The 26,558-nt window shown below is 37.7% G+C and overlaps 1 protein-coding gene across 1 annotated transcript in view; it reads left to right on the top strand.

The window, feature by feature from the left end:
* Positions 1-24,964, top strand: part of MAATS1 (MYCBP-associated, testis expressed 1) — a 33,770-nt gene extending 8,806 nt beyond the window's left edge. Inside the window, exons 7-17 of the mRNA XM_012729802.1 lie at positions 1,268-1,445; positions 6,849-7,006; positions 8,655-8,837; positions 9,715-9,857; positions 13,150-13,266; positions 14,812-14,883; positions 16,068-16,214; positions 19,137-19,358; positions 19,942-20,090; positions 20,567-20,658; positions 24,391-24,964. Of these exons, the coding sequence (XP_012585256.1) occupies positions 1,268-1,445; positions 6,849-7,006; positions 8,655-8,837; positions 9,715-9,857; positions 13,150-13,266; positions 14,812-14,883; positions 16,068-16,214; positions 19,137-19,358; positions 19,942-20,090; positions 20,567-20,658; positions 24,391-24,542 (1,613 nt within the window). The 3' untranslated portion in view covers positions 24,543-24,964. The remainder of the gene's footprint in view (positions 1-1,267; positions 1,446-6,848; positions 7,007-8,654; positions 8,838-9,714; positions 9,858-13,149; positions 13,267-14,811; positions 14,884-16,067; positions 16,215-19,136; positions 19,359-19,941; positions 20,091-20,566; positions 20,659-24,390) is intronic.
* The last annotated feature ends 1,594 nt before the right edge of the window (positions 24,965-26,558 follow it).

Raw genomic sequence — 26,558 nt, 5'->3', positions numbered from 1 at the left:
GACCCATCTTTGCTTCTAGGTATTTTATGGTTTCCGTTCTTATGTCTAGGTCTTTAATCCACTTCGAGTTGATTTTTGTGACTGGAGTGAGGCAATGATCAGATAGCAAATATTTTATACCTCTTAGTATTTATAATCCAAGTCCCTGTTCCAAGCATAACCATACTTATGCAAATTAGCACATTTCTTCCCAGAAAATATACAAATGTATTTAAGAATAACAAAATATCCAGAAATTTCATTTTCAGTGAATCTGAGAGATTTGTGTGTGTGTGTGTGCACATATTATGTGTATTGTCATCTGCAAACTTCTAAATTTTTATTTGTAAGAACAGTTGAGATTAAGTAGAAGCAATTTGGGGACAAGTGAGGAAGCATGTCTGTGAGGAAAGATTAGAGAATCCGAGGGCTTGAGAAAAAAACATTTGGCAATAGCCATAAAAATTTTAAATAGTTATTAGTATATAAAACACCATTGATTTTTACTGTTGACTTTGTGTCTTTTGGTTTTATTGAATTCCTTTACTAGATCTATTTTTTTTTTTTGGTAGAGTCTTTAGGCTTCTCTATATAAAAGTTCATGTAATTTGAAAATAGTGACAATTTCACTTCTTCCTTTCCAACTTGGATGCCTTTTATTTATTTATTTTTTTCTTGTGTAATGCTCTGGCCAGGATTTCCAGAGCATGGTATGTTGAAAAGGAGTGATAAGAGTAAGCATTCTTGTCTTGCTTCTGATCTTAGAGATCAACCTTTCAATCTTTTACTACTCAGTATGCTATTAACTTATCAGTATCATTCATTTTTTGTTTCTCAACTGTTTTTATTAGCATGGGAATATAGTGTACTACATAAAACCACAAGGGTCAGATCACCTTGTTCAAATTCTGTTTTTCACCACTTATCAACTGTGGCCTTCTGCAAGTTACTTTGATTTTTTTTTTAAATTTCACAATATATGTTTATCAAATACAGAGTATTCCAAGCTGTGACTTTTAAGTAATCTCATAATGTTCATCACAAACTCATTTTCATCTTATACACAACTAAAATGTCCTCTGGATGAATTATTACCAAGAAGCAGCACAGGGCACAGTTAACAGGTTGTGAGGCACATCTGAAAGATGTTTCCTAATCATTTCATGCTATCATAATGCTTGAATTTAAAGAGGACAGGAACTGAAAGGGAGTAAGTAAGGGAGTAATGATAGGTGTATGAGTTTGTCCGTATATTTCTAAAGTGTTTTTTGCATGGTCCTTGTTACAGGTCGAGGTCTCCCTGCAGGACAAGCTGAAATAGAGATGATAGAACGGGCCCGGGAGAAGCGTGCCTGGGAAGCCACTCTTCCGCCTCTGACTGACACCTCCCAGTTTGAGAAGAGAAGGAAGATGATGGATGCAATGGAGAGGAAGGAGTGGGCCTTCAGAGAACAGGAAATTGAAAAGTAGGCTTTTAGTCACTTAGACAATTTATTTTATTTGTAAAGTGTTTTCTCAAATGTATACGTTTAAGTAATCCTCAGGCCCTCCCTGGTGGCACAGCGGGTTAAAGCACAGCACTAAGAAGCTAAAGCCACTTAAGCATGAATTCAGTCCCCACCCTGGAGGTGATCCACATGGCACAGCAGACCTCTCCTGACCCGCCCGCTGTTCACCTCAGCAGTGTACTTAGTCAGTCAGCTTGTTCTCCCCACTGTCTCTGGTGAATCCTCTCCTCTGCACCTTTGGCCTGTACCCTAGTTCTGTATGCATAAATAAATAAATAAATAAATATTTAAAAAAAAAGTAATCCTCAACTTGTAAGGATAAGAAATTGGATTTCTGTTTCCTTCAGGAAATGTATAATGCCCTCTTTGCATGTGAAGGTCAACATGAAACCAGATTTGAACAATTCCTCAAGACATCTCTGATGCTTTGTCTTTTTAGTAGTATCTAATCTAGACTGTCAGTATTCTATTAATTTCTGCAAAATGTCCCCTTCTTGCCACTAGACTTGGGCCTCAGCCTTCTTAATATCCTTCTAGCAGTCTCCTCACTATCCCTACCTCTAATCTTCCTGATACTGGATTTACAGTCAGGAAACTTGTAAGTTCTAGCTACAGCTAATGGGACATTGCCCATTGTAGAACTCTTTAGTCAATGGAGAACTCACAGCACCTAAATAACACTATGCTTCAGTTCTTCTGGTTGTTTTCAATCACTTTAACTGATAGATTTTAGTAATGAGTTTGTCCCTGTAATACGTAGAAGTGATGACATCCAACAAGTCACAAGTCCCTAGCAAGAAAGAAAGGAAGGGAGTTTATGGAGGTTTCCTTTGTTCCAGGCTGTGCTTATGGCAGTGCTACGGGGGCCCCTGGTAGTATGGTGAAGGGTCAAGAGAGTTAGGGACTGAGCTTGGTTTTGAATTCAAGATATGTTTATCTTTTTCAACATCTTCAGATTGGGAATAAACCCAGACATTGTGACCGTGTTGGTGAAAGTTTGCAGTTTGGCAGAAAATAGTGGTTTGGGCAAAAAGATGTCAGGAACCCAATCCTGTCTGTTGAAATTTAAATTTGTTCCTGCAGTTTGGAGAGGTATATTTTTGTGAGAAAGATATGAAAAATATTTAAAATGCATCTGGTCAGAATGAAGACATCACCTAAGAAATTGTCTAATTTTTTTTAAACTGACTAATTTTAGTAAATACATCTTGAGTACCTCCTTTGTGCTGGAATTCTTTGCTGTCAGAGAGGGAAGTGAATGAGTAGGAAAGTTCTGTGCCCAGACAGAGTTCTTGCTAGTCCATTGGGGCAGCAGTGGGGGAGGTGCTGAGACAAGCCTTGCAGACTAATAGCTCTCAGGTAGGTCACTGCTCTCTCTTTCTCTCACACTCTCATTGTCTTTATACGTGTGTATGTTTATATATATGTATATATATGTAAAGAGAAATTGGAAATTTGGGAAAAGTATAGAAGGGGCAGCTTCTGATCTGGGTCTTTAAACATGGATAGAAATTGTCAGGTAAATGACATCAATGATGATGACATGTATAAGGCATGTAACACATGCAGAGTGCTTATTATGTTCCAGACAGTGTTCCAAGCCAAAGTGTGGCCCACAGACCAGCACATCAGCATTAGCTGGGAACTTGTTAGCAATGCAGGCTCTCAGGCCCCTTCCCAGACCTGCTGGATCAGGAGGTTGAGGCCTAGCAGTCTATATCATTACAAATCCTCGAGGTTATCTGATGCATGCTTGAGCTTGAGAACTACTGTCTAAGGACACCTTATCCCTTGTCATCCCCCTGGTCCCCTGGGGATAATTGAGTTCTTATTTCTTTTCTCACAGAAGTCTTTTCATTCTTCTAGTCTGCTATTTATCTCCCTATGTTGTAAACAGTGGTTCATCGGTGTCTGTTCCCTGGCTTGACATATGGCAGGCTCCTAATAAGTATTTGACAAATAAGTGACTGAATATATTTTTTTGACTGAATAAATTAATGTATGACATTTTTAAGTAGGAGTAAAATATTCAAATCTATTTTAGGAAGGAAAATCTTGACAGTTATATAGAGCATGATAGGAAGAAGGAGCGACTAGATTAACAGAGTCCAAATTAGGAAGGTATGACAAAAACATGAGCCAGGGAGTGGATGCAGGAAGTGTTTCAGAGAAGTTGAAAGAGAGGGAAAGTGCTGTGGACCAGCGCAGCAGGAGCAGGAGACAAGTTTCAGGGATTGCAATTCTGGCGCAGGGTGGACAAGGATGAGGTTGAGTGACAGACAGACACGACTTCTAGGAGTGCATATCTGAATGTAATTTTTTTTAAAGATTTATTTATTTATTCATATAGAACTGTGGTACAGGCCAGAGATGCGGAGGGTGAGAGGATTCACCAGAGACAGAGTGGGGAGCAGAACAGGCAGATCAACGAAGTACACTGCTGAGGGGAGCGGTAGGCAGGTCAGGAGAGGTCTGCTTTGCCATGTGGATCTCCTCCGGGGCAGGCGGGAACTGAACTCATGCGGAAGCGGCTTTAGCTTCTTAGTGCAGTGTTTTAACCCGCTGTGCCACCAGGGAGGACCTGAATGTAATTTATTTTTAAGAGTGCAGAGCATTTTTACAATTTTTCTTGGCAAGCAAATATAAGGATACAATGATTCTTTTTTTTTTTTTTTTTTTTTTTTTTTTTTTTTTTTTTTTGGTGTCAATGATTCTTTTAATAGAAGTGTGACAGGTAGTACATTAATTTCTTTTTGTTTCTGAGATGTTGCCAGGGGCCGGAAACCATCTTGGGACCCTAGGAAACCACTGTGTATTCACGGTTCAGTGCTGCTAAACAAATGCCCTATCTATCACCTCTGGCCTTTCTAATCCTTTTAATTATTCTCTCCATTCACTTCACAAGCCACCTGATGTACAGGAGGTAATTGTATAATAGAATTAAAGATTGTAAGGGAGTTTCTCAGAAGTAAATCAGTATCGAGAATAGAGGAAGTTACATTCCTATCAAGAGTATCATTAGAAATGAAGCACAGTATCCATAGCATTTCTTTTGTTGTGCATCAACAGAATCAGAAAACAAATCAAAAAGTTACAGTGACCATTGGAGAATCAGCCATTCTTTTACTCCTGGAGGGCCACATGTTCCTCCCGTGTGCCCGGTACCTTGACTGTGCCAAGCTCTAAGGATTTCTCACTTAGGCGCTGCGGGAGGGGACGTGGCAGGAAAGATGTAAGATTTCTGGAGGAACAAAATGAGTGGGTTATTTTGAGGTTGGGATAGCTGGAGATATAAGTAGATAAACTCTGGTTTAGAACTATGTAGGCAGGAGGCACAGATGGACGCAATGGTATACCTATTAATGAAGTAACCCTGGAACAACAAGCTGAAAATAAGGGGAAAGAAAACAGACTGACTACCTAGTGTGCAGACACTGGCATTTTCACAGTCCCTGCAGAGACCGGGTGCCACACCTGCACCTTCTCTTTACTCTTCCTGTTATTTCATCCTTCAGCAATACCATTGGGCCTGCACCTGTGCACAAACATCTTGTTTATTGAGGCCCACCCACCCCACCTGTGTAGCATACTCTTCTTCATCCTTTAGAGCTACACCCGTACACAGTCCTGTTATGCAGAGACTTACAGTTGTGGTGCCTCTCTCACATTCCAATTCATCAGTCACCTTTTTTATAGAGTGGCATATTTTTTCAAATCATATAACTGTTAGGTATAAAACATAATGATTTGATATTTGCATATATATTGCAAAATGTTTACCACAGTCTGTCTAATTATTGTCCATTGCCACACATAGCTACAGAACTTGTTTTTTCTTATGAGAAGAACTTCTAAGATCTACTCTCAGGAATTTGCAAATACACAACACAGTATTATTAAGTATAGACACAGCTATATATCATATCCTCATGTCTTACTCACTTTATACCATTTGACCCTCTTTGGCAACCACCAATTCTGGCAACTGCCAATCTGGTCTCTATCTATGAGCCTGATTTTTTTGTTCTTGTCCTTTTTACATTCCATACAAATAAATACACTATATGCATATAGTATTTGTTGTTCTCTGCCTTATTCCACCCAGCAAAATTCCCTTGAGTTTCATCCATGCTTCACAGATGGAACATTTTATTTTTTTTATGACTAAATAGTATTCTATTTTGTGTGCATCATATATGTGGGCACATGCACATACACACTACATTTCCTTTATTCATTCACTAATGGAAGCTTAGGTTGCTTCCATGTCTTAGCTATTATAGATAATGCTGCATTGAATATGAGGGTGCAAATACTTACGTTTTGTTTGGATAAATACCTAGATGTAGAATAGCTGGCTCATCTGATAGTTTTGCTTTTAATTTTTAAAAAAGATTTGTTTACTTATGTATACAAGAACTGGGGTGTGGGCCAGAGGTGTGGGGGAGGTGAGAAGATTCACCAGAGACAGAGTGGGGAGCAAAACAGACAGAGCTACTGAAATTCACTACTGAAGGGAGTAGAGGGTGAGACAGCGGAGGTCTGCTATACCATGTGGGTCAGCTCCCTGGCCATGGATTGAATTAGTGCTGCAGTGGCTGCTGATAGCTTCATAGTGCTGATACTAAAACCCTTGCACCAACCAGGGAAGCCCTGCTTTTAATTTTTTGAGGAAACTTCATATTGTTTTCTGTAGTGACTGCACCCGTTTACATTCCCATCAGTAGTGCATCATGATTCCCACATTCTTGCCAGCCGATGCTCCACATCCTCACCAGCCCTTGCTATTTCTTTTCTTTTTCATAATAACTGTTCTAATAGGTGTAAGGAGCTATCTCATTATGGTTTTGATTTGCATTTCCTTCGTGATTAGTGATTTTGAATATCTCATGTGACTATTGTTCATCTGTATGTCTTTGTTGGAAAGAAGTTTATTCAGATCCTCTGCCCATTTTTAAATTGGGCTATTTGCTACTGAGTTGTATGAGTTCTTTATATACTTTGGATATTAACCCCTTGTCACAAATGAGTTACCAATATCTTCTCCCATCCAGTAGGTTGTCTTTTCATTCTGTTGATGCTTTTTTTTCACTCTGCAGAAGCTTTTTTATTTTTATGTAACTCCATTTGTTTATTTGTTCTCTTGTTGCTCAGAGTAGTCTTTTTAAAATACACAAATAACATATCAGCCCAAAAAGAAGACCCTGTTTATGGCAGGTGTTCCTTGTTTCTCTAATAGAACAGTCTTTTTGAAATATATACATATATAAAGAAATATATATACATAAGAAATATATATTCATATATATATAAACCTATATATGTATATGTGTATATGTGTGTTTTACCATGTACTTGAAGACTACAGGAGATTCGCCTGGAAGTTTTAAAAGAGCTGCTGAAGAAGTGTGATGAAAATCAAAATGAAGTGAACATGAAACGCTTGAATGCCCAATGGTCTAAACTACAGGAAGCAAAGGAGGCAAAAGTGGCTAAAATTCAACGCAAACATGTATTAGGTACTGGTGTTTAAAAAAAAAAAGCCATGAGTGTGGGGAAAAGTTGGTGGCTTTGGATCTTTGATCAAACCTAATTAACTATGATATAATTCTTTTTTGATCCTAGTGTTATCAAATAGATAAGGGATGGGAAATAGGTTATTTTTCAATGGTAGAAGAATAGAAAAAAAATGGTAAGGAAATCAAGTGATGGTGTTCTAACATGTAGTAAAGTTATTGAGATTATGGTGTGTGTGTGTAAGGGTGTAGGTTTTGGTCTTTCTGTATTCATTTTCCTGCTGTTTTTTATTCTTGACTCCTAAAAGAGACATCTCTTTTCTTACTTGACCCACTTCCATGAAATTTTAATATTAAAGATATGCAGTATATTTGTTTATGTTTATAAATATTTGTAATTTATATGTAAAAAGAGAAGTCAATGGAAAATTAAAAAATGACTAAATATTTAACATTTACATTTAAAATTTTCATTTATTAACAGTTAACTTGATAGCTGTATTTACTGATTAGCTTGTAATCTTATTTACTTTGAAAATGGTGATATAGTAATTACATATAAATCATCAATTTATATACATATTTAAGGATAGTAATGTAAGCATATTAAGTAATTTAAACTGTGAATTTTAAAGCACATCTTAAAAAATTCAAATCACTATTTTTCTAGTAAAAGTAAGGCAATTGCATAAAATTAAGTTAATACCTTAAAAGCTATTTTTAGTAAGCTTTTAACTTTTTCTTGATGTGATTAAATCACTCCTAACTAGCTGCTGGCTGAATATCTGTGTATTGTCAATATTAATTTTTAGAGATAAATGATAAAATGTAAAACATTTTTTATTTCAACTTAAAACCCCACATCGTACACAGAAGCAGTGAGGATTAAACATAAACAACATCCACAAGGCAGCAATGGATGTTGCCTTGGAAGTGGCTCTTGCAATGTGACTTCAAATCTTGCAATACGATGCTACACTCATTGAGAGTCCCAGTGCAGAACCCTCAAGTGGGGATGGATGTGGCTAGGATTGAAATGAAAGAGCAGGAGGGTGTAGTAAGCGCATATGGGGTATCAGGAGTGTACTCTGGTGTGAGTGCATTGGTATATGCCCTGCTTAACCTTTTCCCTCTGTTGCCAAACAACCCTGAACGCTATATGCTGGGATAGGTTCTGGTTATAACCAAAGGAAAAGAGATTATTCAAGAACCTATAGTCTTTCCTCCCTTTTAACTGTTCTAGGAGAGAATAATTGTACTATCGCCATTGAGCATGTATTTCTCAGTTCTTTTGAGTTTCTCTCATTCATTTAACGAATTTTTTTTTTCATTTCACAAATTTTTAATGAATGCCTCTTCTTGACCCAAAACTTAGAATGCAGTTATGAGAGATTTTTGATGAGTAACAGTTGAAGACTCTTAGGGGTTCAGCTTCCGTCACTTCCTTCTGCCTATCTCGTGACAATCCAGGCCACACAGATAACAGGCTTCTGTTTCAGTGTTAATATTCTGACTGTGCTAAGTGATCACCACAAAAGCTAGACGGTTTGGTAGCTTCCCTGTGAATGAAAGTGGACTGGTTTACTATCCTGCATTTGGAGTTTTCGGAACAATAGTTTGGAGATAATCATGGTGTTATATTTTACTTTAGCAATCAGAAAACTTGTGGCAAAAGGAAAAGATATAGAAGGGAAGTTGGAGAGAAGAAATATCATCAAGGATTATACTGATTATGCATCACAGGTCTATGGACCTCTATCTCGCATCGGTCGTTTCCCAGACAACAACTCAGAAGAATTTGTAGTAAAAAACCACTATCTCAATACCTATGAAGGTAATCTTTTTACGTAGTTACAAACGCAGTAAGAGGGTAACCTAGAAATATAAATATATGAAATCTAAAAATTTAAAGACTAAAGGACAAATACAAATATTTTCAAGAAATAGCAAACACATTGAATGTTATTCACCAGATGAATTCATACAAACAAGTAAAAACTAACACCTAAATAAATAAATATGCACATGATTCAGCAATTTAATCAAGAAGAATAGTCAACAATCTACACAAATTTAGAAGTGTTTAATGATACTGATAATCAAAATTATGCAAAAGCAAAATAGAAAAAATATTTATATTTGATTATGAAATAAACAATAAATATATAGTGAAGCCAGCTCTTCAGAAGAAATGCTAGCAAGCTAGTGGGCGAGAAGTGGGTGGATGGCCAGGGATAAACTTATGGAGAGGGTAATACCTGTTATAAATGCCAACAGAAGCTTATTTAAATTATTTAAATTTCATTTAACAAGTTGAAGCATCACATAGCTAAGATCATGAGTTGAAGGCCACACTGTTGAATTTGTAGCGTGACTGATCTTCTTCAGGGCAGTGAGTATATACTTACTGGAGAATGGTGGTATCTTGTATCACACGACCATCAGCTTTCTTTGAATTTTATTGTGGAACTTATTCCTTTTTTGTAGGACAGTATTTTCATTTTTGGATGCACTTCTCATATACTAAGTCACTGAAAAGATGAGGTAATTATATAGAAATTTGCTTTTCAGTTTGGGGACAACTCAGTTACATAAGATACAATTTATCAATAATTCCAAATGAAGCCACGTGGCTAACAATTACTAAAATTAACAATATATTTTCAAAATGCTAAGATTAAATACTAAAAGCATGTACTTCCTCTCCATAGGGTTAGTTGAACTTGAGTCACATCTCCCAGATTTTGTAACACAACCCCGAATCAAACCTCCAAAACCTAAAGACACCACCACCAAAACTGGTTTCCTAAAGAGGGCAGCAAGGCTGGACCATGAGTTGGCAGAAGTTCACAAGGTACCATCTTTAGCTGGAAGACGAGATGCTTCCAGTGGGACTTTTGCAGGGGATACTACACTCCAAAGATTGCACTTGTTCTTGGGCATCAGGGCCCTTGGTTCTCAACCTCTAGTCCTACATTCTTTCTCCTCTCTAGACTTTTTCTCTTTGGGAGGTTGCCTGCCTGAACTGGTGTTATTTTTCCCCTTCATTTCAAATAGTAGGAGAACTTCTTGGAGAATATTCTCCCCATTTGCACAAGCCATGTTACCTTCTGAAAGTGGTTCTGACTTTCGATCTACATAATAAAATTTGATGCTACATTGAGGTTCAAGCAGATTCTAGGATTGGAAATTTCTGTTAGCTTTAATTGTGTAGTAGCTGTCACTTTCTCCTTTTTATATTTCTTACCAGGGTAACACAAAGAAAAGGCATCTTAACTAGTTCAAAGCTCAACCAAGTGAGGAATGTATTTATGGTCAGCCCCATGAACTACCATGCAGCCTCAAGAGCAGGGGCTGCCTTTGTTATTTGGGATACAGATGTCAGATTTAGATACATTAGAGTCTGTAGTTTATGACAGTGGTGTGATCTTTAGTGTAATCCAGAATTACCTAAAGGACTTAGTGAAACATATTTCAGGACCCCACCACTGTGACCTGATTCAGTGGACCGGCGATGACTTGAGTGTTTCCATTTTTACAATTTTCCAGTGATTATCATGCTTCAGGAACCACACTTTGAGGCTGATTAGCTTATGGCATATTCACATCACTGGCCCATGTATTTTTATTTTGTTCAGTTGATTTTAGTAATAGAATAAGAATCTGTGGGCGCCCATATGCAACATAAAAACTAAGACCCTTAAGAATAATTTGTATATATCTAGGTAGTTCTTTCCCATCTCACCCCTCTTTCTCCCTTTACCCATCCTGAAGTCAGTGTTCATCATTTTCTTGCTTTCTATAAGTTCTTTTTGTAGATATTCTTTATTAGGTTTAAAAATTCCCTTCTATTCCTAAATTATTGATGCTTTATTTAATCATGCATGTATTGAATTATATCACATATATCACATATCACATATCTTGTATCACAGATCACATATATCACATCTCTTAAGGTGACTATATATTTTTCTTTTTAAATTATTATTGTAGTGGGAAACATAACTTTTTACAAATATGAATCATTTTTACATATCTGGGATGAATATAACTTAGCAAGGTGTGTTTTCTTATTTTAATGTTATTAGATTTGATTTACTAATATGTTTTTTAGAATTATGATTCTATCTTCATGGGTGGGAACCTAAGTGCCCATAAACAGAATGGTAAAGATGTGGTATATATACACACAGTGGACTACTATTCATTTATAAAACAACTGAGAAAATCCTGTCATTTGCAACAATGTGCATAAGCTTTTTAGTTTAATGTAGTACCATTGGTTACTTTTGTTTTTGTTTCCCTTGCTATTAGAATTAACTCCTCAAAGACATCCCTTAAGTTAATGTCATGGAATATTTTGCCTGTGTTTTCATTTATGTACACCCAAGTCCTTGATCCATTTTGAGTTAACTTGTATGTATGGTGTGAGAGAGTGGCCTAGTTTCATTCTTTTGTATGTGGCTGTCCAGTTACCAACACAGTACTTGTTGAAGGGACTGTCCTTCCTCCAGTGTATATTCTTGCCTCCTTGATCATAGATTAACTGTCTATATAGGTGTACACTTATTTGTGGGATCTCAGTTCTATTCCACTGGTCTCAAGAGCAATGGTCTGTTTTCTATTTTTTATTCTATTACCATACTGCTTATTGCTATAGCTTTATAGGATAGTTTGAAGCCTGAGAGTGTGATACATCCATTTTTTGTTGTTGTTGCTGTTAGGTTTGCTTTGGCTACTTGGTGTCTGTCTGTTGTGGTTCCATATAAGTTTCAGGCTATTCTGTTTCCTAGCCATTAAAACTCTATAGGGATTTCATTGAATCTATTTTGCTTGGGATAAATATAACCATTTTAACAATGTTTGTATATAACACACACACTCTTTACCTTTGCTTTTTTACTTAATGAATCCTGGAGATCATTCCATATTACCAGATAATTATTACAATGATTTTTCATTGTGTAAATGTACCATAATATATAGTAATCAAAAGTCTTTGATGATTTTTCATATTGTTCCAAAATTTTTGTATTAAAAATAATGTATCAATACAGTGAATAACCTTCTTTGGATATAATTTGATCTAGAATTTTCTTCTAGACATGTAATTGCTCACCCACAACAAATACATTTGTAATTTTGATGGATGTTGTTAAATTTCCTTACTAATGATGTACTAATTTTTGCAATGTGAGAACACCTGCTTACCCACATCCTTACCAACATAATCTATTATGAATGACTGGTTTTAAATGGTATTGTTCAGGGCATTTCATTCAAGCAATGCCCAAACTTAGAATTATTAGTTACTGTTATATTGCAGCTGCTATCTATTTATATATACTGTGATTATTGTAAAGCTGTCATATATTTTCTGTCAATTTCATTTTGAAGAAACTCAGAGATAGTATTTTCATGTGGTTTCAGATTTTCATGTGGTTGCATACTTTTATTTGTTTAAAGTTTGTTGTTTTATCACTTACCCATGTTACTTTATAGAAGAAATAATATAGAAATTATTGTATGATAAAAAGTAACTAAGTATGATTTTGAAATAAGTCAGAATGTAGACACTATTAAGTTAAAGGTGGCCCCTCATTTCTGAAAGTAGAACCACTGAACAAAACCTGTGTTACATATAATTTTGGCAGAATCTCTAGTGATAAAAAAAAAAAAAAGATTTTAAAGCGTCTTGGTGTGTAAGGTTGAAGACCAAAGAGAAGTTTTCTCCACTTTGAGACAATTGCACTTAATGTTCCTCAGTTACACCATAACAGCAAAACATACCAAATATTTCCCTCATTGACTGTACAGTAAAATTTCCACTGCCCAGTCAGTCATTTAAAACATCAAATTAGCTCATATGGAAGAACAGGAGGTGGAGTCTTGCTTGTATAAACTCATGATGGAGCTTTTGATCACCTCCCAAAATTCTACATCTCCCATTTTGACTAAAATAGACACACCTACAGTATGTGCTGTGTTTATTCAGTGGTTAACTGATCCTCAGGAATATCCTAGCAACTTCTCAAAAGTCTCTGAGCACAGCCATAGAGAATATCTGATTAATGTTCAGATCTGTGTTGTGCAGTGGAAGAAAATACAAAGGTGAGAACTGATGTTAATTGGTATTACTTCAGGCACTGTTGGATAAGAAGAATAAGGTTCTTGAACCAAGTAAACCTCTGCGCTTTCTTCAAAAAAAACCAATACCTCAACCTCGGCTTCCAACTCCAACTTTGGAAATGGGTTCCAATGTAAGTATAAAACTTTTTATTTGAAACATTGAATTCAGTGTTGCTTTCAGTTTGTTCTTCAGATAGTTTGGGTTCAAAACAAACCTAATTCCATAGTGTTAATTTCTCAAGATCGATATTTGCTGTCATTGTTCGTATACCTCAAACATTAAACACACACACACACACACACACGCACGAGCAAAATGAAATGAAATCTAAGCCCAAATTCTCTTCAAGAATTAAAACACAAGAAAAAACAACCTTCCCAAGAAAAACAGGCATCAGAAGGTGATCTTCACAGATGTCAATCAAATAAGATGAGCCGATGACCAGTTATCATCTCTATCTTCCCACCTAGGGAGGTGGCTTCTGACAGCCAGAGTCAGTGAGGAATGAAATGCCAGAGGTGTCACCAAGTCAGGCTGGCCCCTGAGGCGGGGCTCGCTCAGTGTTCACAAGACCTTCACCTGTACCACCTCAGACTCAGTTTGGGCAATGCATCAGTCAGTTAAAACTTAAAGAACTGACTGAGGCTAAACAGAGGAAATGGCTGGAGGTGCCACAGCATATTTGTTGTGATGAAAAGCATATTTGCAAAAGCAACTGAAAGGGGATGTTATAAGCCTATTGGTCAAGATATTCCTCTTGTTGCGTTAGCTATAATTTCCCAGTTTTGGGCAGCTCTTACATAAGTCAAATTGTTGTGGGACTTTGTCAGAGAGAAGGGAATCTCACTAATGCCTCTGATAGATAACCTCTGTGGATGTTCTAGAATGTCCTCACTGACAGGACTACACTCCCTTTTCTAGACTCTGTGCTCATGCCTGTCTTTTACATCTATTAATACCAATGCTATGACTTGCTTTCATTTGCGTTCAGAGGCAACTTAATTTGATGTGCAGACTGTTCTTTCTGCTTTTCTACATAGGTAACGTGACTTTTGTGGATGGCTAATCTTATTTATCATATTCTGACTCCACCAGCCTAGCTACATGCTTCTGAGACACTCTAAACTCTGTCAGACTAGCAGTGTTCTTTGCTCATGAATACATGAAAAACATTTGCAAAACGGATGTTATAAGCAATACTTGTTTTGGAAAAGATTTTGCTGAAAATGAAAATAGAAATATGACTTAATTTATAGTTGTTACTGATGACAGTGGGTGAATTTTTTGCTTCTGATATGAGTTGTTAATGGTATTTGTGATGAAAAATAATAAACATTAATGATACCCTGAGTAACATCTAAAATACTAGGTGTTCAATGAGGGCAAGCGCCATGTTGTACTTCTCTGTAAATTTTTCCGGTATCTAGCATAGTCTCTCTCTTTTTTAAAGATTTATTGACTTATGCATACAGGACCTGAGGTGCAAGCCAGAGGTGCAGGGGGTTGAACTTGTGCTTCAGTGGCTGCCCTTGGCTTCACAGTGCCGAGACTTAGCCCCTTCAGCATCAGGGAGGCCCCTGGCATAGTCTCTTTTGGTTGATCTAAGTCTTCAAAAATTATTTGATGCTTTCTGCTGCTGTTCTAAAGCAGCTTGCTTCTGTCTTTGTTCTTTCAGGAAGAAGAAGATATAGAAATGGCTGTGATCTACCTTCAGAAGTTACTCCGGGGCAGAGCTGTTCAGAACATGGTTTGTAGGACCCAACCAGTGGCCCTTAGTTTCTCTTTGAGACTAGAGCTGTAGAATGCATTTGTCCTTGGTTCCTTGGAGTGAATTCCCTCCTGCACTCTGCTGCCCCATGGAACTACACCCTTAAATTACCTACTCCTTCCCTTTTAGTTTGCCCTGTGAGGTGGCACAATGCCAAGGAGAGAAGAGGAAGGACCTGCTGCTATTTGCCAGTTGTAACTAATGCATTGTGAAACTACCTTCTCATCCTTGGGATTACTAAATCCAGCATTGTTCTGACCTGAACTTTGACTATGAAAGCATCACAAACTAAGTATACACCCTACTTTTAGGCACAGTCATAACACAGTTCTTTGAGTTTGTGTAGCACCAATAACACCTGACTTAAAATGAGAAAGCTAAATAATATTAACTATAGTTTTGAACGCCTACTGTATGCCCACACTAGATATTCTTTGCTTGACATATTTTATTTTCTTTCCTATCAGTAACTCCTTTTTATAGACAGGTAATCTGAGTCAGAGAGAGATTATGTTAACCACCCTCAAATTCAACTCCGGTCTTTCTGTTAAACCCTGATCACATTAATTATGGTGCTAGAGCAAGCACTTTTTAATTTAAGAAACAGACTGATATAAAACCCCCAGCTAAGATAGTTTTTTCTTCCCAGATAGCTCTGACTCTTAAAGAGACTCATTTACGATGAGAAAATCCAGGAAAGAAGGGCAGACATCCTGTGCACACATTATTTACTGCCCTTTCAGTATTTTCCCAGGAAGTCCATAGTTAAGTCAGACAGCTGACTGTGTATTCAGGCCAGTGGCACATCCATTGGAAAAGAAAATATGGCCAAAAAATGTATTGCCCCTCTCTTCTTAGGGAAGGAGCACAAAAATGAAGGGAGAGCTTTAGTTTTTTAATATGATCCCATCCATAGTTGTCCCCTGTTTTTGAAGGCCATTTACAAAAATGGAGTAAAGAACTAGCTGATAACTAAGTTGATGGCAGTTGAAGGTGTAGGAAAGGAGGCTGAATTTGAGCTCTGTGGCATATAGCTGCTTTGCAGTCCCAAAAGGCAGCTGGAACCTACTTTTGACAAATGTTCTCAGCTCACTCTAGGCAAATCTTAGTGCCTGCTGCAAGGGAGGCTGATTTGCAGATCTCTCTGCTTTAATTTGATACAGATGTTTGAAGGGAAAGAAAAGCGACTGGAGCTGATCCAGGAGTTGCGCACCAGCCACGCACTGCAAGAAGATGACAGGCTAGTGAAGAAAGCTGAGAAGCAAGTGACTTTGGCTCTGCAGCGGCAGAGGAACCTGCACGAACACAAGGTTCTTTGCTTTGTTACTTTCTCATTATATTTTCTCACTTTCATTACTGTATAAACAACGTTATGACATTAAACGAAATGACACAAAAGAAATGTCCTCCAAAACCCTGTGGCACTATCATATTCAACATGTATTTCCTTTTCTTTTTTAGTGAGGTAATAATATTAGTTTATGACACTGTATTGGTTCCAGGTGTACAGCTTCCCACCTCAGCAACTACATGTTACACTAGCCACTACTAACCAGCTGCCCCCCTCCACCTCTTTCTTCTCCTCTCCTTCACCTGTGGAAACCACCATTGTTTTGTCAGAGCCTAAGGTTTTTTTTTTTTTAATTGTGTTTTTTCTTTATGTTCCACATAAAGGAATCATATAGTGTTTTCTTTCTGTCTTATTTCACTTAGGATAATCCCCTTACTGTCCACCCATGTTGTTCCAAATGGCAAGATTTCATCTTTTTGATGACTGAATAGTGTTCCCTTCTCTTTATGCAACAATCACTGTTTGTTGACTAGTGTGCTACAGTGAGCATAGGGACATATGTATTTTTTCAAATTATTGTTTTCATATTCTCCAGGTAAATATAAAAATTGGATTACTGTATCATATGGTAGTTCTACAAAAAAACACTTTTAAACAATGCTACAGCAGCCTATAATTTGAATGGTGGGTACCCTCACTGGACTGTGTATGGTCTTTTTATATTTATTTGCCAAAAAAAACCCCACCTTTTAGAAATGTTTTTTCCTTTTTATTTTCCTTAAATTTTTGGTGAACCTACTTAGTACGTTAGTTAGTGGGAGCTTAATAGAATAAATAATAAAAGCAATGAGAAAAGAGATTTATTTTAAAGTATCAGTGACTATATGTTGTGGAACTGTCTGTAGCTCGTGCTGGTCCAGCTGCATTTTAAATATGTTAGTATCTCACGATGTTCTGTGACTTTCACTGTGGCCTCTCAGCTCTAGTCTCCTGATGACAGTTGTTTATTACATCTCTGACCCAACAACTGCGAGTGTTTTTCTTTTTCTTTTCAATCTTTGTCTGGAAAACAATCAAGTTTCTGACGTTGTTGACTACAGAGAAGATACACTTGTACTACCTTTCTCACGTATCAAAAAAATGTGAAAAAGAATTAGTTTGCACAGAGATTAGTGTTTTTAAGAAGTAAATTTACAGTAAAGTTAATATGACCCAACTTCAGTAACACACATTAGGTCAGGTGCTGTGTGGACTGAGCATAAAAAGTGAGCAACTTGAAAATGAGTACAATTTTATTCCCTTTACATGGTGGCAGGACTGGGGATTGTTGCTGACTTTTGGGAAGTTAGGGTAAGTGAAGGGGGAAGAGAAAGAATGTCACAGATGGAGATTCAATAGAAGTACCTGAGAAAAAAGAAAGCATGGGCACTGTAGTCTCTGAATCTGGTGCTACAAGAGTCCTGGAAATGACAGAGGCAGAACAGCTTTTTCATTCTGACAGAAAGTAGAATGCCCTAGAAGCATCAGGTTGCAGGACCTCAATGGACAGATGTCTTCCTTGGTTTGTCAGGTTTTCTTATAGCAGATGCTAGCCAATACAGGCTTTTCAATTCAGCTGTTCCATTGAGTGGATAATTACCTAATATGTCAGCTAGAAGCTAAAGGAAAAATAAATAGGAAGAATTGTCATTTAGCCAAAGACTCACCCTGCTTATATTCAGTTGCACCTGTATACTAATAATGTTAGGGATTGAGGGAACTGGCACCTCACATGTACTTAGAACAATGCTAATTCTTTCCCTTTCTCTTTCTCTTATATTTTCTCTGGAAAACATTCCCAAAAATGTATAGTTCCATTTTTGTGTGTGCAAATCTCAAGAGATGTTTCAGGCTTGATTCCAGACCTTTGCAATAAATCAAATACTACAATAATGGGGTGATAATAATTATTTTGCACAGCATATAGAAGCTGTGCACATACTAGTTCATTAATTGTGCAATAGCATGATGCCTAAAAAATGTGTATGTACTTAAATTAAATGTGACTCAGACATGAAGTGAGCACAGACTTGGAAAAATGGTCCTTATAAACTTGCTCAACACAGGATTGCCATAAACCTTTAATTTGGAAAAGAAAAAAAAGGCAGTATTTGCAAAGTGCAATACAATGAAATGCAATAAAACAAGGTGTGTCTGTGATGTATAACACTATGTGATTGTTGCAGAACCAGCTTAATATGCCTGCAAGATTTTTACAGAATGAGGATACAATTTTCTTCCACAGTTTTAGTCTCCGTGTCAGCTCCAGGACAGAGTTATCCATAAGTATCTGCTGGGGCTTATTCTGGATGAGAATGCCAAGTCCCTGTTTGACCTCAGTGATCATATAGACATATAGGCTTTTTCCTTTCTGTTTCAAAGGTAGTTCATTACTTTGAAGTCATTGAAAAGAATAAAATGTACCATATTTTTCTACTTTCATGCTACTCAAGATCTTAACATTTCCCAAACTTGTGCTAATGGACCAAGCATAATAAGTGAATTTCTATTCTATTAGATCCAATACTATCTTTTAATAAAAGACTTTATATTCCATGTCTGGGCAGATACATTTTACTTTCAGGATAAGCCTGAAAGGGAGAGCAAAGACATTTTGTGCATTTACTAAAAGGATTTTGCTAAACACTCTTTGTAATTCGAGGACTAGAATCCATCAGTGGCTGACTGAGCAATGTATTTCTCATGTCCAAATTTGTATCATAAGTTTTCCGAGTAAGAATCCTTGGGATGTGGCCAGTCTAGAGATAATATTCCTAATAAAAACTAAATGCGTTCTATTGGCAAAGTCACTGTCAAGAGCTCTGGGTAACCCAGCATCTCTTCATAAAAATCACTTTTCTTAATGGAACTTGTTTCACTAATTGATTCGATTATTTCCAAGGTGTCACTTGTTGAAAACCACTTGGCGGGACTGGAAGGAAGGGTGCTGGCAGACATGCTTGACTTCCTATCCAAGGAGCTGGTGAGACTGCAGGAAGAGAGGCGGATCCATGCCTTTGCCATGCTGGCAGAAAGGCAGCGGAGGATGCGGGAAGCCGAAGAGAGCGGTCGGCGGCAGGTGGAGCAGAGGCGTCTGCGGGAAGAGGATGAGATATTTAAGCAGGCACGTGAGGGCTGCTGGCTGGCTGGTGCTGTTTGTAAGGAGTCAAACCAAGGAAAACTCATGCTATGAAATGACACTCGTTTTTTGATTTGCAACTGTGTTCAATAAATATGTATGGGCGAGGCAATATACAAAGGTCCTGTAGGATACTATGAAGGGAAAACCCGACTGGTCTGCTTCTCTCCTGGAGCTTAGCTACCATGTAACATGCAGCTAAGCACAGAGTTAGAAAGTGTGCTGAAGGAAGGAAGCAAATGGGACCCACTGCTGACAAGAACAAAGACAGGGTCCCAGTGGCTGGGCCGTTGGCTCTGAAGCCCGGACCTTCCTGCGTGTAGGGTTGCACACCTTCTGGTGGAAGAGCCACAATTCTGAAATGGGCTAGATGGGAGGGGCTGCTCAGAATAGGTAGGTGAATCAGAAACAGGCTGGATAAATGGCTAGAATGAAAGAAATGATCCACGAGGACAGCAATGACTCAGTTAAAAAAAAAAAAAGCTTTATTAGTGTGTGTACACTTTGGGGTCTTGTTTACTACAGCATTGCTATTTTCAGTAACTGGGGTCTTTGTGGGGTTTTGTAGGTGGTCAAAGTACACCAAAGTACTATTACATCGTATTTGGAAGATATAATACTGAATACTGAAGAGAATACTGCAGAAGAACAAGCCAGGGCAGAAATTGAGAAGATAGCTCAGGAAATCAATGACATTGCTTATGAAATGGAAAACCGGTATGCACCAAGGGAACGGAATGGACAGGCCATCTGCTGTCATGCGTAACATTTTCAAGAATGTGAGATCTGACCATCAAGGAGAAAGATAAATAACTCATGTCAGTGTTTCTTGTGCGTTTGTTTGTTTTCAGTGTTAACTCTGGAACCAGCATCCTACATGGCCGGAGTAGACTGTACTCACTCTAGTCCTTGGACTTCACTTCACCCGGGGTTTTAGGCGTCCATGTTTAATTCTGTCGCTAACATCCTTCCCTGGCAGGCAGGGTAAATGAATTATGTGGTCAAATCTAAATTTTCCCTGGAGTTAACCAAGCTCACCAGGAATATGGATTTCAGGTCACCTAGCCAAGGAGACAACTATGGTGGGATTCGAGCAGTGGAGCTCAGTACACAGCAAGGAGGGTCTAAGTATAGGTGAGGAGCTGAAACAAGGCAGTAAAGGCAGTCGCCTCATTCACTGTTTTATTTTTCAGTCGCACTCATCTTCAGTCAGAGGAAATTGTGGCTGAGTTGGTTTATAGTTTCCTGATCCCAGAAGTACAGAAGGACTTTGTCAAAGAAAAAGGTAAGCCAGTGGTAATGCTTCACTATAAGTTTTTGTTTTTGTTTTTGTTTTTTTTTTTTAAAGATTTATTTATTTATTCATACAGAACTGGGGTACAGGCCAGAGGCTCAGGGGCGGTGAGAGGCTTCACCAGAGACAGAGTGGGGAGCAGAACAGGCAGATCGACGAAGTACACTGCTGAGGGGAGCAGCGGGCGGGTCAGGAGAGGTCTGGCTCGCCATGTGGTCTCCTCCGGGGCAGGCGGCAGGCGGGAATCGAACTCATACGGAAGTGGCTTCAGATTCTCAGTGCTGTGCTTTAACCCGCTGCGCCACCAGGGAGGGCCCTTTTTGTTTTTAATAAGTTTTTTTTTTTACATCATTTTGTGCCTTTTTCCATCTCAGTTGTAATCCCCGTGGGCTTCCCATCACCAAATCACCCATGTGCCATCACCATAATCCAGCACACTCCCTCCTCCCCCCATTTTTGATCCCATTCCCCACTCTACCCCTGTAAAATGTCTCTGGTATATAGTTGTTCATTATTATTATTATTATTTTCTCCCCTGGTCCTTTATATTTCTGCTATGAGTGAAACCATCCAGCATTTCTCCTTTTCTTTCTGGCTTATTTCACTAAGCATGATCCCTCTAAGGGTATTTTTTTAAGATGCAAATATTGTCAATCACCCAGAGATTTATAACTGAGCAGTTTGAAGTTTAGGAATTTCTGAAGAAGAATCACTGTTTTTTTATATTTCAAGTTTGTCAAGTTCTCTTCATGTTGTCTGATTCCAGAATGTAATCATCTCTAGAAAAAATGGGTGCAGTTCTAACAAGTTTGACAGAGTATCAAAGTCCATACCTTCTTTAACAGGAAGTTCCCAAGTTTCCAGAAGAAATGTATTTTGTGACTTGATTTTTTTTTTTAAAGACTTATTTATTTGTGCATACAGAACTGGGGTACAGGCCAGAGGCTCAGGGGCGGTGAGAGGCTTCACCAGAGACAGAGTGGGGAACAGAACAGGCAGATCAACGAAGTACACTGCTGAGGGGAGAAGTGGGCGGGTCAGGAGAGGTCTGCCACACCATGTGTTCACCTCCGGGGCAGGCGGGGCAGGCGGCAATTGAACTCATGTGGAAGCGGCTTTAGATTCTCAGTGCTGTGCTTTAACCTGCTGCGCCACCAGGGAGGGCCCGATTTGATTTTTTTAAAGCAGAAAGCAACTGTTGAGAACAGGCAGGAATTTCAGACTGGCATCCTTTTTGAGGATGCCAAGCACCTGCTAGGTGGGTGCAAGGAGCTGGGTGCCTGGGGGGGCCTCAATCTACTCTGCTGTGCAGCCAGCACCACGAACATTTTCTGTTGCTGCCAGGACTGCAGCTCAGTATAAATATCCTCATCCATCATTTGTCAAAAGTGATATGTTTTTTGAAAATTGATGCTTCCAGTCGATAGAGAAGGGAGAGAGAAAAGTATATCTTAAAAAAAAGAAGCAGCAGAAAGGATATTCTTCTGGAACTTTGAGACTATTGGTGACAGACTTAATCCCAGAGGGAAAGAAGCAACCAAGAGAAGATCAAAATTGAAGTGAAATAACAACTCAGAAGGTTTTAGAGTTATGCAGGGAAGTTGTGGACAGGTTTACAAGAGGAATGTGTCATATATCATCAGATCACTCAAACCAGGAAATGAATGGTGACACCAAAGGGGAAAAAAAAGTCCTATTTTCCCACTAACTGATTGTACTGTAATTTTTAAACTAGTACCTTCCAGTTACAAGCATTTAGTTTGCTGTATTTTCATATAACGAGCAATACTACTGCACTGTGTATTTTGCTCATACTCTGGTCAGGCTTCTGAAAGTAAAGCCTAGCAGAGCAATGCTAGAAACAGGGCAGGAGACTGCAGGCTTTGACAGAATACCAAGTAACCCCTATAAAAAAGATTATTCCAATTCATGCCCCCATCAACAATGTATGTCAGTGCCTATATAACAAAATTAAAATTTTAGATCATATCATATTTCTGTGTCACCTTATATTATTAAATCAATCTTATGTTTACCAGATCCTTGAGAAAATATGCAACTTTTTTCACTTTTCCCAGGTCAGAAGTCATATCAGCCTGCCTCAGATCAATTACTCTTGAGGGAACTGAACGAGAGGAAGAACTAGTTTAATAATTACTGGTTTGGGGCTGCTTTCTCCAGTCTCTCCTAGGAGGGCGGGGAAGGAGCCTAAGGGGCACTTGATCTGAAAAATGCTGTAAGATTTGTCTGGACAAGCCCTTAGCCTTTTTCTTTGTATTTCTGCAAAATCAAGAAAGTCAAGTGGGCAGGGAAGGACACTAAGACCTCTGCTTCTCTTACCAAATAATAAAACCATACATATTATATTACCCCAAATTAAGATAATATTCTATAGGACTATTTTAAGATCTCTAAGTTTTAGAAGCTAATAGCTTGGAAAAACAAGCATTTAAGAGACCTGTGGAGTTGTAAACTAAAAGTAACTGCCAACACTTAAAGACAACAACCTTAGTATTTGGAACAAGTACAGTATCTTAAGTTATAGACATGTGCTCTCATTTTTCTATTAAGGAAATTAGTGCTTACAGACTGTATATGACTTTCAGGTTTGAACCATTATCTGTAGAGCTTCAAGTCCCCATTTTTCAACCACACGACCGTGAAGTGCTATTAGTTGCTGTGTGATTTCCTCTATGTAGACTAGCTAATACCTGAATAACACAGAATTTGTAGAACATTCTATCACTCTTTACTGGCTTTATGACTTTGGGCAAATTATGTAATCTATCTCAATCTCAGATCCCATATCTGAAATTGGGAATATTAGTAATGCTGTATTTTAGGGGTGTGGGTGGATTATATGAATAATTATATGCCCACTGCTTAAAGCAGGACAATTTCTAACTGTTAATATCATTGTCCTGATTACCCCCTTTCAGGGGAAGTGGAACTTAATGTATTAAATGTGGATAACATTTTAAAAATATGGAGCTAGGGCCATTCTCTTAAAGCCATGAACTTAGAAAATCATTATCAATCAAGTACCCTCCATATTAGGAACTAAGCCTCAAAGAGTCAATGCCTGTGCTTTTAAAATCATTTACCATTTAGATAGAAAACAGAATGTAACTTAGACGCAGCCCTTGGAGGGTGAATGGATTGGTAGAAACTCACGTGAAGCAAACGGTAGACATGGCGACATGTCAGAGGACACTTCCTAGAGGAGCTGAGACTTGATGCAGGCTTTGCAAAAAGGGTAGGATTTGGGGTGCAGGCATTCCAGATGAGGAACTGCTGAGAAGTGGCATGGAGTCTGGTCTGGTAGGGAAGAATAGGTTTGGACTGAGCCAGAGAGTGGAACAGAGAAACAGCAGTAAGTCAAGAAAGTCAAGTGGGCATGGAAGGACACTAAGGCCTTCTGTCTCTCTGACCAAATAATAAAACCGTGTGTCTCTTACCCTAATTGAGATAATATTGCATAAGACTATTTTAAGATGTCTAATTTTCAAAAGCTAATGGATTAGAAAAACTAGCATTTAAGGGTTTGGTTGCCTAAGTTGTTTTTCTAAAATGGAGAGCAGGTTATTCTTCTATAACCCAGTCAGCCTTCAACCAGGGAACATACGGCTTTCAAAATGATTTCTGTCATCACTCCTTGAAAATCTCTGGGAATGATTTTGCTCAGTTTTTGAGAATAAACATTCTTCTGTCACTTTGGTACAGTGAGGAACGCACAGCGGAAGCATATTCTTGCAGCCCATCAGATCATCCATGGGCACACAGAAGCCATGATCAGAGAGGATGCTGAACAGCAGCAAAATGAGGAAGGCACTCAAGAAACTGAGAAAGGAACACAAAGTGAGGAAAGCAGCTGAGGTGAGTTTGATTTCCCTCTGGAGGAAAGGAGAGGAAGAGAGGAAAAGCTGCCTCATTCACCTGTACTCTGACAATCACAATGTGAACAGATTGTCCATTGCTGAAAGAAAAAATAAGCCCTACCATTCAAAGATTTTTTTTAATAAGAAAACTACTCTTAACCACTGATTTTAAAACACTGAATGATGATGGAAATTAGCTTTTGTACAGAACTGGTAATGTTTTTTTAATGAATCCAGCCTAAAATTACAAGGCACAGCAGAACTTATATGTATCATGTATATTATTGTAACTTCAGTTCAGTTCAATGACAATTATCATTGTGTGAATTACAAGTACTGTAAAATTGCTTTACATACTTCCTGTACTGTCAAAAGTTCAAAGAAGAAGCAAGCTCTCCATTCCCACACATCTGCGACAAATTTAATTTCTGATCTTAACTATTTTTTCAGGAGTGGTTCTTGAATCTTGAAATAAGTTGAAAGGAAATTTCCATATTTCAAAATCTGATTATGCAATGAAACCATGTCTACTTAACCTTCAATCGGAAGTGATTAATCTGCTTTGTAATAACTTCCCAAAAGGCAAATGTCAAGAGAAGAAACTAAAGAAATTCTATAAATGGCTTCTAAGCAATAAATTTCCAGAATTTGAAAAATACACCAATATCAATATTGGTTGCACCAATCTGTGTAAAAGACATTTTCAAAGCTGAAATGGGGGGAATTCTCCTCATATGAACAATTAACAACATGAACAATTGCAGTTGATTTTGATGATTTGAACCCCAATTAAATAAAATGTTATCCCTAAAATAAGAATTTCATTTTTCTCATTAGTAGGCCTGTGTTACAAAAAACTTTAATTATCAGTACTGTTTCCTTTAATTGAAATAATATTGCATTATACCGTATAAGTTCTGGTGGGCCTCATTAAGAATCAACATGTGCGTATATATACTATTTACCACTTTTACTCTTCACCACATAATTGACCCCCTCTATGTGCTTTACCCACCTCTCGTTCCCCTTGACTTCAGGTAATCATTAATTGGTTTTATAGTCTAAAACTTTACTTTTATTTTATTTAGTTCATCTTAGTAGCACCTTTTGAATTTGATTAATAAAACTTATGTGAAATTTTGTCTTTTCTCATTATATGAGTTTATAATATCCTTGAATTTGTCTTTTGGCCTACAAAACCTAAAATATTTATTATCAGGCCTTTCTCAGAAAAAGTTCAGGAAACTTTACAGCATTTGAAATGAATAAAGTAAAACTAAATACAAAACAGCATGATTTAATCTTAATGTACATTAGGGACCAAAAGAAGCCGAATCCAAGGACTAGCTATAGTACATGTCTATTTACGTGCAGTTTAGAATCAGCACTGAACTCTGGAGTTTAGGAATACATGCTTAGAAAAGCAAAGACTGTGATTACTAGAAAAACCAACAAAAATCAGAACAGTGATTAATTTTGGTGATAGGGAGAGGGTTTAGGGAGGGGTAACTGAATTTCTGGGGTTTCTTGACCTGGGTAGTATTTGCACAGATGGATACTTTACATTAATTAAACTGCACATCAGTTTTCTGTACCTCCCTGTATGTGTCATGTTGATAATAAAAGTTAAAAATGCGTGTGAATACAAATATATATATGTGTGTGTGTGTGTGTGTGTGTGTGTGTGTGTCTGTGTATATGCATGGTATACTGGGTGGAGCTATCTGATGTCAAAGGCAGGCTCTGTAATTGTACCACAGTAATTTTTTAATGAATTGCTCTAATGATTATTATTTCTAAAAAGATGACATAATTACAAACATTTGTGTTGTTTTTTTTACAGATTGTGAGCTTTTTTAAGGAAGCTGTATAAATCATCATAAAGAATTCCAGTAGTCTGTGCAGCTCTCTTGAGCTTGTCAGTGTGTAATTCATAAGCAAAGAGGTTTATTTTCTGTAAAATCCCAATGATTTGAAATATTTTTCAGCAATAATAATCAAAAGAGTTTTATT

Source organism: Condylura cristata, unplaced genomic scaffold (assembly GCF_000260355.1).
Source record: "Condylura cristata isolate star-nosed mole 26May11 unplaced genomic scaffold, ConCri1.0 scaffold00003, whole genome shotgun sequence".
Lineage (NCBI taxonomy): Eukaryota > Metazoa > Chordata > Mammalia > Eulipotyphla > Talpidae > Condylura > Condylura cristata.
Note: the sequence above shows the minus strand (reverse complement) of the source record. Positions and strands in the feature narration are given on the sequence as shown.